Below are 16,908 nucleotides of genomic sequence, written 5' to 3' on the forward strand. Positions count from 1 at the left end.
GTATGAAATACTTAGGACTTAGTATTTTAGATTTGAGTTTCCTCGATTTTTTTTCGAAATACCAACATTTTGTCATTCTTCTCTTTGCATATTATTCTAAATTCTCGTTTATGTATTTATGGCCTTCTAAATTTCTATGTTTTTGTTTCTTTTCATATTAAACTAATTTTTTATAGACGTCATTTCAGTACTAGATTTGTTAGTTAGTTTAATCGTCGTCATTCTAAATTCGTTATTTACACAATATATAAGTTTGTACAGATTTTTTTTGTGTTTTATTATATTTTCGTTTATTTTCCTTTACCTTCAAACATTTATAAACTTGGGGCTAAGAACAATTGGATTTTTGTTTTATTTACTGTTTTTTCGTTAATTATTAATTATATTTAACATTATTTACATTAATTTATTCTCTAATTTTACTCCAAAAATCCAAGAATGGAGCCGTTTTTTAATTATTATTCTTTGGTAAGTATTTGAAGTATGGTTTAAAAAAAAATAAATAAAGACAATACCAAGAACATTACAGTATTACATCACTAAATATATATAGATACACTTTTTAAGTGGCCAAATTTTGATGGTATTTTTGGTAGTTGTTGTTTCTCTTGTAAAACTTAACTTTGTAGTAGGATTTAGTTTTTTACTTCCATTCAAAAAATAAACAGTTCAATGAAATATCGGAAGTATATGAAGGCATGAATATGAATTAACAATCTAAGTACAATGGAGATTGAAAAGGGTATATTGTTTGGAGGTATGTATGTTAAGGGGAAACTTCTGAGTTTAACTATTTCAAAATTAATTAAATAGGTATTTTATTAGTATATTTTAATTTTTAATTTTTAATTAATTTTTTAGACAAACCCGTGAAAAAATGTTGCGAAAATCATCAAAATATTGAATATTGGGAGGTACTGTTATGTAGGGGCTATTCCAAACGTGGATTGAAATATCTTCTTTTCAATACCAACCATCCTAGACACAATGTAAACTACTGTGCCAAATTTTGAAGCTCTACGTCAATAATGTGAGCTGTATTGTGATTTCAACAGACAGACAGATGGCAGACTCGCTCGAGTATTAAAATTGCCGACCAACATGATCCTCGCATTATTATCACTAATATTTCCAAATACATTATAAGCTTAAACCGCACAGATTCCAAGGAATCTTAACCTGATAGTTTAAAAAAATTGTGAAGAGGGGGGAGCTTTCCTCTTCTATTTAGGCTTCTTTGGGACCGGTGAATTGGCAGCCTATATCGTGGGACTCAATGCCTTTAGACAATTTTGTTTGAGGCTATATTAAAGCTCATGTCTAAATAGTCGAGTTCTCTTTAATTGAAGCACTGCGAAACATTTTTGGAAAGAGTAGGCCAAAAATGGACAAATTCGAATGGACCATATACGGTGCGGTTGCGTTCAAAATTTCCACGAAATAATATTCAAAAACTATATTATATGTATATATGTATCAATTCCAATATAGACCTTAAGTAGTTTTGGGCTTTATGTGTGTGTGTGTGTTTTTTTTTTAACAATTTTCCTAAAGCTCTTAACACATTTCCCTTTAGTTTAGTTGTCAACTCTAACGAAGAACATAAAATTTATTTTAAAGTTGACAGCACTGTTCTCTTCATCTCATTCCCCCAAAGGTAATCGTGTAAATACGGCTAAAGTCTATAATTCTTTATAATATCGACTGCTCCTAAAAGTATGCTTTAATGAAATGGATTTGTTTCAACAAAACCTTTAAAACCTTTTCGTATTATTTAATTCAAAGAGAAATAATTAGAAGGAATGAAAACTTAAATTATTTTCATACTATTCCCTTAAATTATTTAACTGCATAATTGATTAATTGTCATATCAAATTAACTTGGGAAAAATAGGCTTTGTAGAAACTTTCTAAAAATTTATTTAATTAATTAATATTCTATAATAATTGGCAAATACTCAACTTTCACTTGCAGGCAGTGCAGTGTCGTACTTGAGACACAATGGACATTAAGTTGAGTTTGGTTGTGCTCAAAGTTTTTCTTTTTTTGACCTGGATGTATTAATTATGCCCTCAATATGGGAAACACTACTTTCCAAAGGTCACTTGCCGTCTGGAGTTCAGTTAAAATGGTTTTTCTAGTATTTTTTAATTTTTTATCTTTTTAACCGACTCAAATGTTTCCCATATATACATACATACCCATTTTTAGAGAGAAAATAAAAACGAATGAAATATCCTTTTTTTCTTTCTTGATCCTTGAACGATGAACTCACATATACATAGAAATGTACGTTGAAGTCTTAGACATAATATTCATTTTAATTATTTGTTGTTATTCTAGAAGGTTTCCATTCCTAGACTAGGGAAATGAACGTATGTACGAACGTATGCATGTGTGTGGGATGTTTTTTTTTTTTTCAGGGAAAAAATTGGTAGGTTGTCTGTTTGGTTGCATAGATTCTTGCCATTGTTGGGGGGTATGGAGCAGAATAAAAGATAACAGGGAATAATGATACGCCATGACTGACAGACACACTGTCTAGTGACGTTTGAGTGATTGATAGACATACATACAGATGTAGAGATAGCGATTTTATGCAGTGATTTCAATTCTCATCAATGTTTATGTTATATTTGGCTTATGTTAATTGTTGTTGTTGTAGCAGTTGCAGTTGTTGGTGCTATTACAGTCAAGGGTTTATTCAGCTCAGTTTGTTGTTGTAGTTGTTGTTGGTGATGGTGGTGGTGACTGTGTAGATGGTGTTGGTGTTCGTATTATTTCAGCGTTGGATCCAATGTTGTAAATTCCAATTCACCTCGGGGCAATATCAGATCAGGGTCTGTAATATATACTTTTGTTGTTGTAATATGCATACATGTTGTTTGTTGTTGGATTTTAACGGTTAGTTTGTATACGAAAAATAAAAGTTAATTGAAGTGTTAGATTTGGTATAGTTAGTGTTTTTTTTTTATTTTAAGCATAGGCAAGTTTAATTAGTTTTGTATACAAGTGCAGAGAAAGAAAGAGAGACAGAGTGAGTGAGCGAGTGTGTGTGTGCATGTGCATTTTTTTTTTGGTGAAAAAAATAAGCAAAGTGCAGTTGGTTTTTATTTGGTTCAAAATTTTTGGATTTGTGTTTGCGCCATTATGATTTTACGTTTAAAAGTTTGAAAAATTATGGTTAAACATATAGAGTCATAGAAATGAAAATAGGCAAACATGTTGGAAAAAATTATATATGAAAAAAGAGAGAGGAGAGAAAGACAGAGACATAGAGATGTGAAACCCATATTTTAGAAAAAGTTTTTTATAATTAGTAGAATTACTTGGATACAAGCATTGAGCTTTGGCTTCATTAAAAGTATAAACATAAATTAAAGCAGTAGCAGCAAATAGAAAATACAAACACACACACATACGCAAACATCCTATGTATAGACATAGACACACACAAACACAAATAAAATCCACTTAAACAAATAAAAAGCACAAATACATACACAAGCAAAGGCACACTCAAACAAACACACACACACATACAAGATCCGTATCAAATGAATGAACCATATCAAACTTCAAATGAAAAATAATATTCCTGCAAATTAATTTTGTTGTGCTGCTTCTCATTTTCTCTCTCTTCGGTTTCTACTCCGCCTTGTGCTATGTGATTGCTATGATGAAGATGACGATTATGATTTAATGATATAAACTTACAAAAGTTATTAAAATATAATTAACGTAAAATCTTTAAGAGATTTAAGATTTATTTTGTTTGTGTAATAACTAAGATTGAAATCTGTGAATAGAATATTAATTGGCCGGCGGAAAAGAAAATGTTTTCTAGGAAGTGGGATGTCGGTAAAAATTGACATTAGGCTACGTAGTCACGCAAATTGTTTTCATTTCCCGCTAGGTAGGATTTTAGGATATTTATTAAAAAATACTGAATATTTAAAAATTTGAAGAATTTCTAAAATTAATGTACTTTAGCAAGGCTAATAGAAATTAATCGTTCTAACAATATTGATTGTGACATATTGGAGTTTTGCAAGAAATGGTGTAAATGAAAATTGTGAATGGTTAATGAAGAGATAGATTATAATTTTTATTGGCAAAGTTGAGAGAAAGGATTGAGAGCTACATGTCACACAAGCAATTAAACTGTAGCTCTTTTAGCAGGAAACATCTGGCAACTTCTTCTTTTAAGGTCATGTGTAAGGTAAGGTCTACCTCAAGAGTCCAGCATTGATTAAAGACCTTAAAACTGGAAAGAAGAACAATGCGATTGCTTTAGCATAAACATGAAATCGAAAAGATAACACTCTACTGCAAAATTTTGAGGAGTGCAAAAAGCTGAAAAAACCAAGTGACCATTGCTTTCGCAGTAGTAGTTATCATCAAACAATGCAAAGCTGTCAGTTTCGTTTCGAATAACATTATTCTCTCTTATGGAGAATAGTACGAAGATGAGCGAATACTTCAGACAAAGCAATAGAGTACAAAAATCACATTTAATATCAGAATTTTTTAAATCCGAAAAGAACGTTTCGTTGCAGCTCATTCTGAGTAAAGGTATGATGTTTTTATACCCTACACCACAAGGTGGTCAGGGTATTATGTCTTTGTGAATTTGTTTGTAACAGGCAAAAGGAAACGAGATAGACCCATAGTTCCTTTTGACGATCTGCATAGAATCACATTCTGAGTCGATTTCTGCATGTCCGTCCGTCCGTCTGTCCGTCTGTCCATGTATTTTTGTAAACAAAGTACAGTTCGCATTTACTGCCCTATCCAGATGAAATTTTGCGCAAGTCATTTGTTTGACCCAAGGACGAACCCTATTGAAATTGGAGATAATTGGTCCAAATTTAGATATAGCTCCCATATATATCTTCGTCCGATTTGCCTTTTATTGTGCACCAAATATCAGTCCGAATAGTATGGAATTTTGCAAGTACGATCAGATTGGACCTGAAAATAAGTTTGCCAAATTTGATCGAAATCGGTTCAGATATAGATATAGCTCCCATATATATTGTTCATCCGATTTGTCATTTTTGTCCTCCGCAGCCGTAATATGCACTCTGTAACAACAATATTTGGGGAAATATATCAAATACAGCTCAGAAATACATTTGCTAAATTTTATCGAGATCGGTTCAGATTTGGATATAGCTCCCATACGTAACTTCGTCCGGAAGGTAAATACCTTTGATTGCGCACCAAACGTCTAATATTTGTCCAAATGGGATGAAATTTGGCACTTACGACTGAATTGAGTCTAGAAGCTAGTATGTCAAATTTGGTGAAGATTGGTTCAGATATAGCTATAGCTCCCATATATACTGTTCATCCGATTCGTCATATTTGTTACCCACAGCCGTAAAATGCACTCCGTAACAACGATATTCAGGGAAATATATCAAATACAGCTCAGAAATATTTTTGCCAAATTTTATCGAGATCGGTTCCGATTTGGATATAGCTCCCATATATATTTTTATCCGATTTCAAATTAATTCTGCACCAAATGGGCAATACAAGTCCGAATTTAAAAGATACAAATGCTTCGGCATAATACTACTACTCTACTAAATTAGCAAAGTGGTATAGGGTATCATAAAGACGGCCCGCCCGACTTTAAAACTGTCTTTACTGTTTTTTTTTTTTAAATTTCGACGTTTTATCCAAATGGTGTAGTGCATTAAAAGCTGCTTATTTACTTGTTAATATTTTTATTTGACAAAAAGTCAAGTTTTCACCTTATGAAGGTTCTAACATATTGGCCCTGGCAAAATCAACGTAGTTTTTACTTGTTTAAATATATTTATCCCATTTTATTTGGATTATTTACATAAAACACAATGTAAGCATTCTGTGATCTTACGCCTAGTTTATCGATAATACTAAGATTCCAAAAAATGTGAATCCTGGGTGGATTGTTCGATTTCATATATATATGCAAAGTAGCATTTATACTAGCGCTAAACCCGCCTACATAACTTTGTTCTTAACTGGTGAACTCTTAATTCTCCCCTACATTCAATTATGTTTTTACTCTCCAGTCGTATTGCCCTTTCTCCGTCTGTTTCCCCTTATTTTCTCCACTTATTTCCTCTCTTACACAATAAGTCCTACTCCCCCTTCTCCGTTGGACTAACATCAAATGTCTTAATTAACTATCTCTGTGATTCTAATAAAAATGGTTTTAACTTGAAACATTACCAAGAATTGGATTTAGCCAAAAACGAGAATTTATCAACATGAAAGTCTTATAAAACGATTTATCATCTTTTCACATTTAATTACACAAAACTTACTTAAGTTTCGACAAGGTTTAACATTTCATTGTGGTTTGCCCTGGTTTTAGTTGAATTTGGCAAACTTTGTTGTTGCCATTCTTTGTTGTTGTTGCTGTTCTGCTGCAGACCTCCGCCCGAAGGCAATCTGCCATATCTTATGCTGTAGAATAATTCTATGATGACTGTAGGTAATTAAAATTCATGCAACGCCTTGATATTAATTATCGAAAACGTCTTATGAATAATTGAAAATCTTGTCTTTGTCTCAGCTGAAGGGAAGCTATTCAAAGAGCAAAATGTTGGCAAAAAGAGTTTGCGCCATGGCCTAAAGCATTCTATTGGCTGTGTCTTCTTCTTTGGGTCTGGTTGGTAAAATTAAAGTTTTAAACTAAACATTTGATAAATTGCAAAGTGTTTTTGAAATGTTTGTCTCCATGTCCGTGGAGACTTTTTCTTTGGATTTAAACAAAATGAATTGTCTGCTATGTTTATGTGTTCTACAATAAAGTGACCCTCTTGCCGGCTATTCATGACGGAATGTCGTTGTTGTTGTGCGTGCTTTGTAATGTAAAGAATGCCACCATCAGTGAAAATGTATACTTTAACACTACTTCAGGATATGTGGTAGTGTGTGTTTCCGCAGGGGGACATTTATGTACTTGACAAACAAACATAGACGCACACAGTCAGTGACAACAGCATAAACAATGAAACGTCAACAACTAGATTTGAGTCAGTGACAGTAAAATCATTGTTTATGAGTCTCTTGTTCTACGTGTTATCCCAGCAAACGTTTTTGGAAGGCATATGAGCATAATAACTAAATATAAGGTAAAAAATATATGACATGTACCTTGAAAAACATTTTCAGGTAAAAATGAATCATTTTACGCATTACCAAGTAATGGATAAAAGTGGCACAGAGTGATTACGCCCGACTTCAAAACGTAGGGTTCTTACAACGTAACAAAAACAATAAATTAAGAAAAACCAGTAAAAAAAATAAAAAATCGACCGAATCGACACAATTTGAAGTAAATCATACCCAATACGATGTTATTGTATGCGTATTACGACTTTAGAGCGGTCGAGCATGGAAAGCTAAAGGAATGAACTGTATATGGAATCAGTATCATAATTTAAATCGATTTCCACTAAAATTGAATATGTGAATATTAATGGCTCTGATAGCCCTTGACAAAATATTTTTAAAATTGCCAGCTTATGGTGATAGTCCTTGAAAGTATATTTTTATTTAAAATCCACAAATATGGCCCTGATAGTTCTTTATAAACCATTTAAAAAAAATCCAAGTTCATGACTCTGATTGTCCTTGAAAAAATATTTAAAACAAAATTCACGCTTATGGCTCTGATAGTCCTTGAAAATATTTTTAAAAAATCCACGCTTATGACTCTGATAGTCCTTGAAAATATTTTTACAAAATCCACGCTTATGACTCTGATAGTCTTTGATTTTTTAATCCACACTTATGACTTTTTAAATCCACGTTTATGACTCTGATAGTCTTTGAAAAAATATTTTTAAAAAATCCACGACTATGGCCCTGATAGTCCTTGAAAATTTATTTTTAAAAAATCAACGACTATGGCCCTGATTTTTAAAAATTCAACGACTCTATGGCCCTGATTTTTACAGTCCTTGATTTTTTTTATGACTCTGACAGTCCTTGATTTTTTTCCACGACTATGGCCCTGAGAGTCCTTGAAAATTTATTTTTTTAAAAATCAACGACTATGGCCCTGATTTTTAAAAATTCAACGAGTATGACCTTGATTTTTACAGTCCTTGATTTTTTTAAATACACGCTTATGGCTCTGATAATCCTTGAAAAATTATTTTTAAATCCACGCTTATGACTCTGACAGTCCTGGATTTTTTTAATCCACGCTTATGGCTCTGATAATCCTTGAAAAATTATTTTTAAATCCACGCTTATGACTCTGACAGTCCAGGATTTTTTTAATCCACGCTTATGGCTCTGATAATCCTTGAAAAATTATTTTTAAATCCACGCTAATGACTCTGACAGTCCTTGATTTTTTTAAATCCACGCTTATGACTCTGACAGTCCTTGATTTTTTTAAATCCACGCTTATGGCTCTGATAGTCCTAGAAAAATTATTTTTAATCTGATAGTCCTAGAAAAATTATTTTTAAATCCACGCTTATGACTCTGACAGTTCTTGATTTTATTAAATCCACGCTTATGGCTCTGATAGTACTTGAAAAAAATATTTTTAAAAATCCAAGCTTATGACTCTGACAGTCCTGGATTTTTTTTAATCCACGCTTATGACTCTGGCAGTCCTTTATTTTTTTTTTAAATCCACGCTTATGGTTCCGATAGTCCTTGAAAACATATTTTTAAAAAATTCAAGCTTATGATCCGAGCTTATGACAGTCCTTGTTTTTTTTAAACCTACGCTTCTGGCTCTGGTAGTACTTGAAAAAATATTTTTAAAAAATCCACGATTATGGCTCTGACTGTCCTTGTTTTTTTTAAACCCACGCTTCTGGCTCTGGTAGTACTTGAAAAAATATCCACGATTATGGCTCTGACTGTCCTTGTTTTTTTAAACCCACGCTTCTTGCTATGGTAGTACTTGAAAAAATATTTTTTTAAAAATCTGACAGCCCTTGAAAAATATTTTGAAAAAATCGACGATTATAGCTCTGATATTTCTTGAAAAATATTTATGACTCCGACAGTCCTTGAAGATTATATTCAAAAAATCCACAAAAATTTTAGATGGACTTGGGAAATATTGTATTAACATGTTTCACATCGTTTAGATGAACGATCATGGCTAAATCGACGTAGAATATATCTTGTGTGGTTCAGAATATACAAAGTGGTCTGAAATTGTTTTTTTTTTTTTCAGGGGGTTACAGAGGTACTTGGCATATGGAAGTATATTGAATTTGTCATTCAATTTGTAACTCGTCAAAATAATCATGTTAGAAAAAATAAATATATATTAACTAAATTCTAAAGTGGAGGGTATAATAATTGAAATAAGCAGCTGTTGGAGTTACGTCGACTTTATCAAACTTCAACTTTGTTGCTCTAGATTTCTCATTTACAAGCTTTTCCAGATAACCCAAAACTCACAGGCAACATCAGTTTTGTATCCCTCTGACCATCTAACCCATTCAATTATAAAATCAAAATTATCCAACCATTTACAGGTTACATGTGTACGTATGTGGGTGTGCGTTTGTAGAAGATACCATAAAAGCCAACCAATGAGCCTGAGGTGTTCACTACTTTGTCGTAAAGAATATTAACATGTTCATCAAATGACACCTTTATCAAGAAACAACACATGCACACCAACTCACATATTTGTAGTAAAACTTGTAGAACAACACACTGATGTAGTTGTTGGAAAAACATCTGTATGTGTATTAGGTAGACACACACACATGCACACCCCTTACATTTTGTAGAGTTTCATATGGATTCATAAAAGTTAAAAGCATTTTGCAATTATGGCCAATTAAAGCCACAAGAGTACTTTGTGGCAACATTACTAACAAAAACTTAAAATTTAACAAGCTCTGGTTAAGAGTACCAGGAAGTACATGAGTATTTCAACATCCAGTTCCAAACACTGGCATGAATGAATAACCATCCAAGACACTCTGTATAGTTTTGATGTGAACAATGGTGAAGATATTTTTCAAAAATAATAGAAATAATATGGCACCATTTGTTGCCTGAAACGGGAAGGCCATATTTTGAAGGAAAATGTAAAATGGATACTGTTAAAAAAGAAAGTAATAGGGTAAGTGTACCAGTAGTCGGCACTTTTAGGATTTTCGATCTCACAATCTTTCAACATTCTGAGTGAAATCTTTCAATTACTAAAAAATAAAGTTGTTAAAGTTGTTTTTCGAAATAATAAACAAAAATTGAATTTGTTTTTATTAAATTGGCAAAATTTGCAATTTTACTAAAATAGTATTTTTTTGCCAGTAGTCGGCACCATTTTCCAATGCTCGGCATGTCTATTTGCAAGAAGTCGGCATATGGTAGTTCAGTAAAAAATATATTATTTTGTATATTTTTTTATTTCAAATAGTATAAAACAACGCTATATTATTAATTCACAGTTTAATCCAGAATTTGAAATTAATTTCGTTTTTAAATCGTGTTTTATTTAATTATCATTATCTTCAGTAACGCATGGATTTTCAATTAAAATAAAAATGTGATTAAATAAAAAAGAAAAAAACACCTTTTTTATATTTGGAATTTGTGAATGGATCTTTTTCAAAAAATGCCACCGCTATCTAAAACGTCAAATAGCTGACTTAAAAAACCTACTTAATTTAGAAAAGTTGGTCAAAAAGCACAAATAAAAGCAACTGCCGACTCAAAACTATTTTTTTATTTGAGTAGTTTTTGGATTATCTTTTAATACTTTTTTCAAGTATTGGTGAAATTGGTAAAAAATGATATTTTTTAGTAATCGGCACCACCTGCCGACTACTAGCAAATCTCTTTTTTTCTGTTCCTAATGTCGGCATTAAATAATATAACAGAAAAAATACTTGATTTGTATATTTTTGAGTTATAAAATGATCTTTAGACTGTTATTTACTATTATAAAATATTTCTGATTCCAAAAGTATTAAATTTAATTTACTTAAATTGATTATTAAGTTGACGCCACCACTATTTTTTTTCTATACAAACAAGCAATATCGCACGCGTTGGAAGACACTCACTGACGAAAACCGTTATTCTCTCGTAATAAATGATCGGAGCTCATTGTTTTTTTTTTTTTTTTAAAGAAAGAGAGCAGAGAACACTTTTGTTATTTTTTTTTGCAATTATTTCATTATTTGGTCAATTCTATTCTTAGTTATTTAAGTTTAAATTTCAAAACTGCCGACTACTGGGACATGCCAAACTTAGTCACACTTACCCTATTTTGTAAAGGATTTATTTTTACATTTGAAATTTTTTGTCTTCTGAAGGTCATTTGTGAATGAATATTTAATAATTTCCTTTTTAATTGGAGCTAGTGACCTAAGGAGATCACAGATTTGAATCTACTGAAGTCTAAAGAGTGAGACGCATTTCGCCATTGGTTAAGGGGCACATCAGGCATATTCGATTATATTTTTCTGACTATACGTAAAGTTTTATACAGACCGATTAGGAAAAAAAATATTTCACATGTCCACTAAACTTACAAGGAAGAAATGTATCGCACATTGCTTGGATGCGTGAGACTTTGCATTTGAATTTCAATATCAACTCCTTGGTTCATTAATAGATCAAATCGAAATTATAATATTTTTCATTTCATATTTTTGGGAGAAGAACCCAGTTCCAAGTGCAATATTATTCATATATACATTTGAATACATTCTTTCTTCTTTAGGAATTTTGTTAATTTTTTTGCGAAGTATTGGATGTGTATTTATAGCTATACATATTCAAAAAACTTGTGGTGTACCAAGGAGCGTAAATAAAATGTAAACCCAAAATGCAACATTAACATGCTTCAAATGCAACTTTTTAACTAACATAGATTTTATAATAATATCAATTAAAAACGAAAGGGAATGACGGGGGTGATTGACCATAAAATATTACCAGAAATGTCAACTCCTATATTTAATCCCCTAATGGATACGGTGGGTACATATCATTTGATACGGCCAAAAAGTGCCTTATTGAAAAAAGTGCCTTTAAACAAAATCCATTTTAGGACATTTGGAGTCCATCTAACGATGTCCGTCCTACCCTTCGTCCCTCTGTCTATCTGCTGGCTGGTGCGCACGATAACTCTCGAAGGGAGTATTTGGTACAGACTTGGTACATCGTAATATTATTATCAAACTTAGATCGAGTTCGGCGATGGGCAATATCGGTTCATTCCTTTTGATGGCTTCCCCACAAAGGTAAAAATTTTCAAAAAAAATATTTTACTGCACAGAAAGAGGAAGGGTATTCCGATTTTGCTACAACCTTGCAAATCCTAATATTTGCATCAGGTGAGAAAAGATAGAATATATCGGTTCACTCCTTCTGGTACCTCCCCCACAAACTGTCAACATTTTGAATATCCAAGAAGCTCATATATAGCGAAATTAACATCCGATTCCTTTCAGACTTGGTACATCTGAGTATTTCCATAATTTATTCCGGTACCTCCCTAAATGGGGTCAAGATTAAAAAAAAACGCTCAAAGAAAGAGAAATAAGCATCCAACTCTTTTCAAATTTTACACATATAAACATTTTTGATCTGTTGTGATATGATATATGTAGGTATATATCATTATCTGCGAACTCCTTCTGGTATTTCACCCACAAAAGGGTTACAATTTTCAATACTTTTGTCTGTCGTAACATGCGAAACAAGTCAGCGATTTTTAACAACTAAATACTTCTCTCCATCACAAACCTGGGATGAATATGCAATTTATAGGAATTTATGATTTCGCAAAAATCTGGATAAAACTATTTGAGTTTCTTGTAATTTTGCCTATACCAAAATTTTTATCTGTATATGATGAAGCATGAAAATGGAATACTTCAGTTGACAATATGTGGTAACTCACGCATATTTTAACATTTTCTTAAAATTATCATATATTTCATACAAAGTGAAGAAAGAAAGAAAAATACGATATAGTTATATAATTTAAATTTAGGACCGAAATGGACAATATTGGCCCATTCCTTCGGAACCTACTCCATAAAGAGTCAACAATTCGAATAAACCTAACACAAATCAAAATATATTTAAATAAGCGAACATTGGCTGATGGTACATATCTGTCGGCAAAACGCACTGATACTTTTTAACTTGTTTTTTTTTACAATATTTTCTTCAAATACAGGGTGAGATAAAAAAACTGCAACAAAGTCAAGCGCCATAATTTTTATTATTTTTTTTTTAATTTTAAAAAATGTCGAAAATAGCATTACATTTTAGAATAAGTTTAGATTTGTTCGAATTGGTCACCTTTGGCACGAATTATGGCCTTCAAATGGCCAATGAAACAGCCACACACTGCCCGAATGTTATTCTGCGATATTTTGGCCCATTCCCGGCGAAGCGCTTGCTTGAGGTAATCGACCAAAATAGCCCAGACACAATAGTCCAACGGATTAGTATCCTGAGATTTTGGTGGCCATTGTGCGTTGGAAATGAAGCGAGGAAGCTCATATTGTAACCATTTTTGGGTGGCGTGTCATTCCTGTTGGAAATATATTCGCGATAATAAAATATTTTCGCGATAATATTCGGCGTTTATTCTAATGCCACGGTCGATTAATACGAGCGGAGAGCGACCATCGGCTGTTATGGCGGCCCACATTATCATTATGGCCGGCGCTTGAGTTCTGGCAAGTAACCTCTTTGGCAAGTAAACACGATCATTTTGTTTATTTACAAACTGCTGGACAACGAATGTTTTCTCATCGGAGAAAACCAAATTCGGCAGTTCACTACGTTCGGCCAAGCGAAGCAACTCTTCAGCTCTTTTGAGTCTATTTTCTTTCTGATGCGGTGTAAGTTCTTGCACTTTTTGAAATTTCAATGGCTTTACCCAGTGTTTATTTGTCAATAATTGCCGAATGGAATATTGCAATACGTTCAGCTCAAGAGCCGTTTTTCGGCCACTACGATAAAGTCGCGTCTTTACTTTTCGAACCATTTCTGCTGATCTTGCTTTTTTCTTCAGTACACCTCCTTGACGTCGAGCTACGCTCCCAGTATTACGGTAACGAGCGATGGTACAAGACACAAATGATTTATTCACATTTAAATGCTGGAGTGTTCTAACGATAGCCACTTGTGGTTGAATTCAATCACGAATGACTTTTTTTCTGGAAAATTCTCACCAAAATGCTTTTGTACGCTTGTAAACAATATAATGATCGAATAATTTTAACAGCCGTCTGACGAGTGGCTTGGAGTCTGCAGTCTGAAGTTGGTTGCATTTTTTTTTTCATTTCACCCTGTATTTTGAAATTCAGATTTTCATTCTTGTGTACGTTTTACAAACTTCGATGAAGTTTAACCCTTAAGGAATCCTTCAAATATCTTCGAATATTTATAAATTCCAGTGATATATATATAAGATTTAGATTTTTGATGTATTATGGAACCCATAGTAGAAATGTGATACATGTAATGATTTGAACGAATTACTGCTCAATAATTCAGAGGATCAACAGAATATATTAACATTAAACGAAATGTTATTAATAAACTTGCATACACTCTCAATTACACCGAAAAAAATACACTCACTCGAACTCAAAAATAATACAACAAAGGAAACTGATAGACATTAAATATGTAAAAAGATCTACAAATTAAAAAAAGAAGAAATGTGAAAATTTATTAAAAAAAAAAGACACACACATACACAAACACTCTCACAGAAAATTAAACTTAAAAGGAAAACCATGGAGAGTTGAAAATGTGTTAATAATAAAAATTTTAGTAAAATCCAAAAAAAAAAAGAAAGCATTTGAACAATATCTATGTTAGACGTTAATAATTTATTTTAAAACTTTTCGTTTTCTTTTTTGCTTGCATTTACAATTTTCTAAACATCACTGCCATTAATCCAAAGTTTAACGCCTCCATTGCCCGTTCGCACGGGCAAATATCTTTTCGACCAAGCAGCAGCATTTAAAGCATTCATCGTTGCATTACCCGCTGTTATTTTCTGGCAATTCATGCTGGTAGTGGTGGCACTGCGTGCACTGGCTGTACCAGACGCGGCATTGGGATAAGGATACAAAGCATACCAATTAGCCGATGAAGAAGTATGGCAATCGAGCAAGGGCAATAGTACATCGCCTAGTTGAAGGGAGGGGAAATTTGGTTTTTAAAAATTGAATTTTCCATTTTTAAAGGACAAGAAAGAGCTAATGTTTGAATTTGAATTTTTTGGAATAGAAAAAATATCAGTTAGAAATGTAGGGTAAAGGTAGGTAGAACTCAGATAGTTACAAAGAAGTGAGAGGTGTAGAGAAATTAGTTTTTGTTTTGGCCATGTTCACAGAGAGAGACAGGATTTTAAGGTAGCTACATAAAAATGCTTATTAGGTCATTGTTAAGGACATGGCATCTTTTGTAAGAGTGATTTAAGGTTAAATGCCTCATATACACAATATGAAGTGGAAGAAGTCTACATATATCTACTTCTATCTCTAGCTACAAATGTTATTTTATTTATGTGGATCGGTTAATGCAGGGAGAAAATTGTCTATACGTTATTTATATTTAAAGGTTTGTGGTGAGAATGACAAATGTTATTTTTATTACATGTTGGGAGATTTTTTTTTTTTTTTTTTTGTTAGCAGTTAGTCGAAGATTGAATTCAATAAGATACGTATAATATTCTGCATGTCCTTGGGGGAATTAATTTCTTTCTAATGTGTGGCATTTCAATATCTCAATATACATTTTTCGACGAACTCATAATCCTTAAAGCAATATCAATGAATTTTCCTACGAAAATTTTAACAGAAGATTAATTTTCAATAAATCTGTCAAAAGTGATAGGTATTAAGCCATGTGCTATTATTATTTTGTAATTTTATATTTCCTTTGAAGATTTTTAATCCTACAAAAGCTGTGCTTGAAGTGGTGTGTATGACACGCTATCACTCACCTTATAATTGACACTTGCAGTGATTGATTATCGTACTTGGTCATAGCAAAAGCAATCAAAATATCAAGCTAATTGAATTAACTGGACCATTGAAATTTTTATATACAGATAATATGAGATAGTAGTCAATATTCATTTTGTTTACTTTTAAGAGGTCTTATAAAAGATGCCTATCGAATTCGAGGCGGGAATCATTTCCGTAAGTATTGTCGTGGTTGGATGTATGTTTTAATGTTTTCAGTGCAATTTTTTTTTTGCTGCGAGTAGTTGCGTTTCAAGGTCTACTACGAAGCTCTCAGAAATGCAATTTAAAAACCAACTATGGGGTGGGCCGTCGATAAGGACAATATTATCTTTTACATGTAAATTGTACCCAAAATGCAAGAAAAGCAAAGTTTTCGGAGAAGACCCGGCAATGCCTACCCAATTTTGCACATGGTAAACTTGAAAAAATCCGGTGAATAATGTAGCTAAAATTATCAAAATACCGAATATAGGGAGGTTTCATTATATGGGAGACATACCAAAACGTGGACCTGCACAGACAATTTTCTGTCATAGGCTGTAATATTCTTTACGAAATTAAAATACCAAATCTGAAATCATTCCGGGGAATAATCTGGCTAAAATCATAAAAATGCCGAATATGGGGAGGTACTATTATATTGGAGCTATACGAAGACGTAGCCTGCATACACAATTTTCTGTCTTAGGCTGTAGTACCTGTTAAGAACTTCAAATTACGATACCATAATTCGAAATTTCAAACAATTTCGGTGAATCTTGTACCTAAAATCGTCAAAATACCGAATATAGGGAGGTACTGATATATGGGGCCTATACGAAGACCTGGCATTTTTTTGCATAGACTGTAGTATCCATTACGAAGTCTAAATACGAAATTTCAAACAATTTCTGTGAA

General features: G+C 32.5%; 1 protein-coding gene across 9 annotated transcripts in view; it reads right to left on the minus strand.

The window, feature by feature from the left end:
- Positions 1-1,038: 1,038 nt before the first annotated feature.
- LOC109612281 (uncharacterized) overlaps positions 1,039-16,908 on the minus strand; it is a 518,415-nt gene continuing 502,545 nt past the window's right edge. For 5 of the 9 annotated variants that reach the window (XM_059129591.1, XM_059129592.1, XM_059129588.1 and 2 more), the window contains exons 18-19: positions 14,907-15,169; positions 1,039-2,843 (exon numbers count right to left, since the gene is read on the minus strand). In XM_059129591.1, the coding sequence (XP_058985574.1) occupies positions 14,913-15,169 (257 nt within the window). In that variant the 3' untranslated portion in view covers positions 1,039-2,843; positions 14,907-14,912. Of the gene's footprint in view, positions 2,856-14,906; positions 15,170-16,908 lie in introns of all 9 variants that reach the window. The other 4 variants (XM_059129597.1, XM_059129596.1, XM_059129594.1 and 1 more) reach the window with 2 other exon arrangements.

This window comes from Musca domestica, unplaced genomic scaffold (genome assembly GCF_030504385.1).
Source record: "Musca domestica strain aabys unplaced genomic scaffold, Musca_domestica.polishedcontigs.V.1.1 63, whole genome shotgun sequence".
Taxonomy (NCBI): domain Eukaryota; kingdom Metazoa; phylum Arthropoda; class Insecta; order Diptera; family Muscidae; genus Musca; species Musca domestica.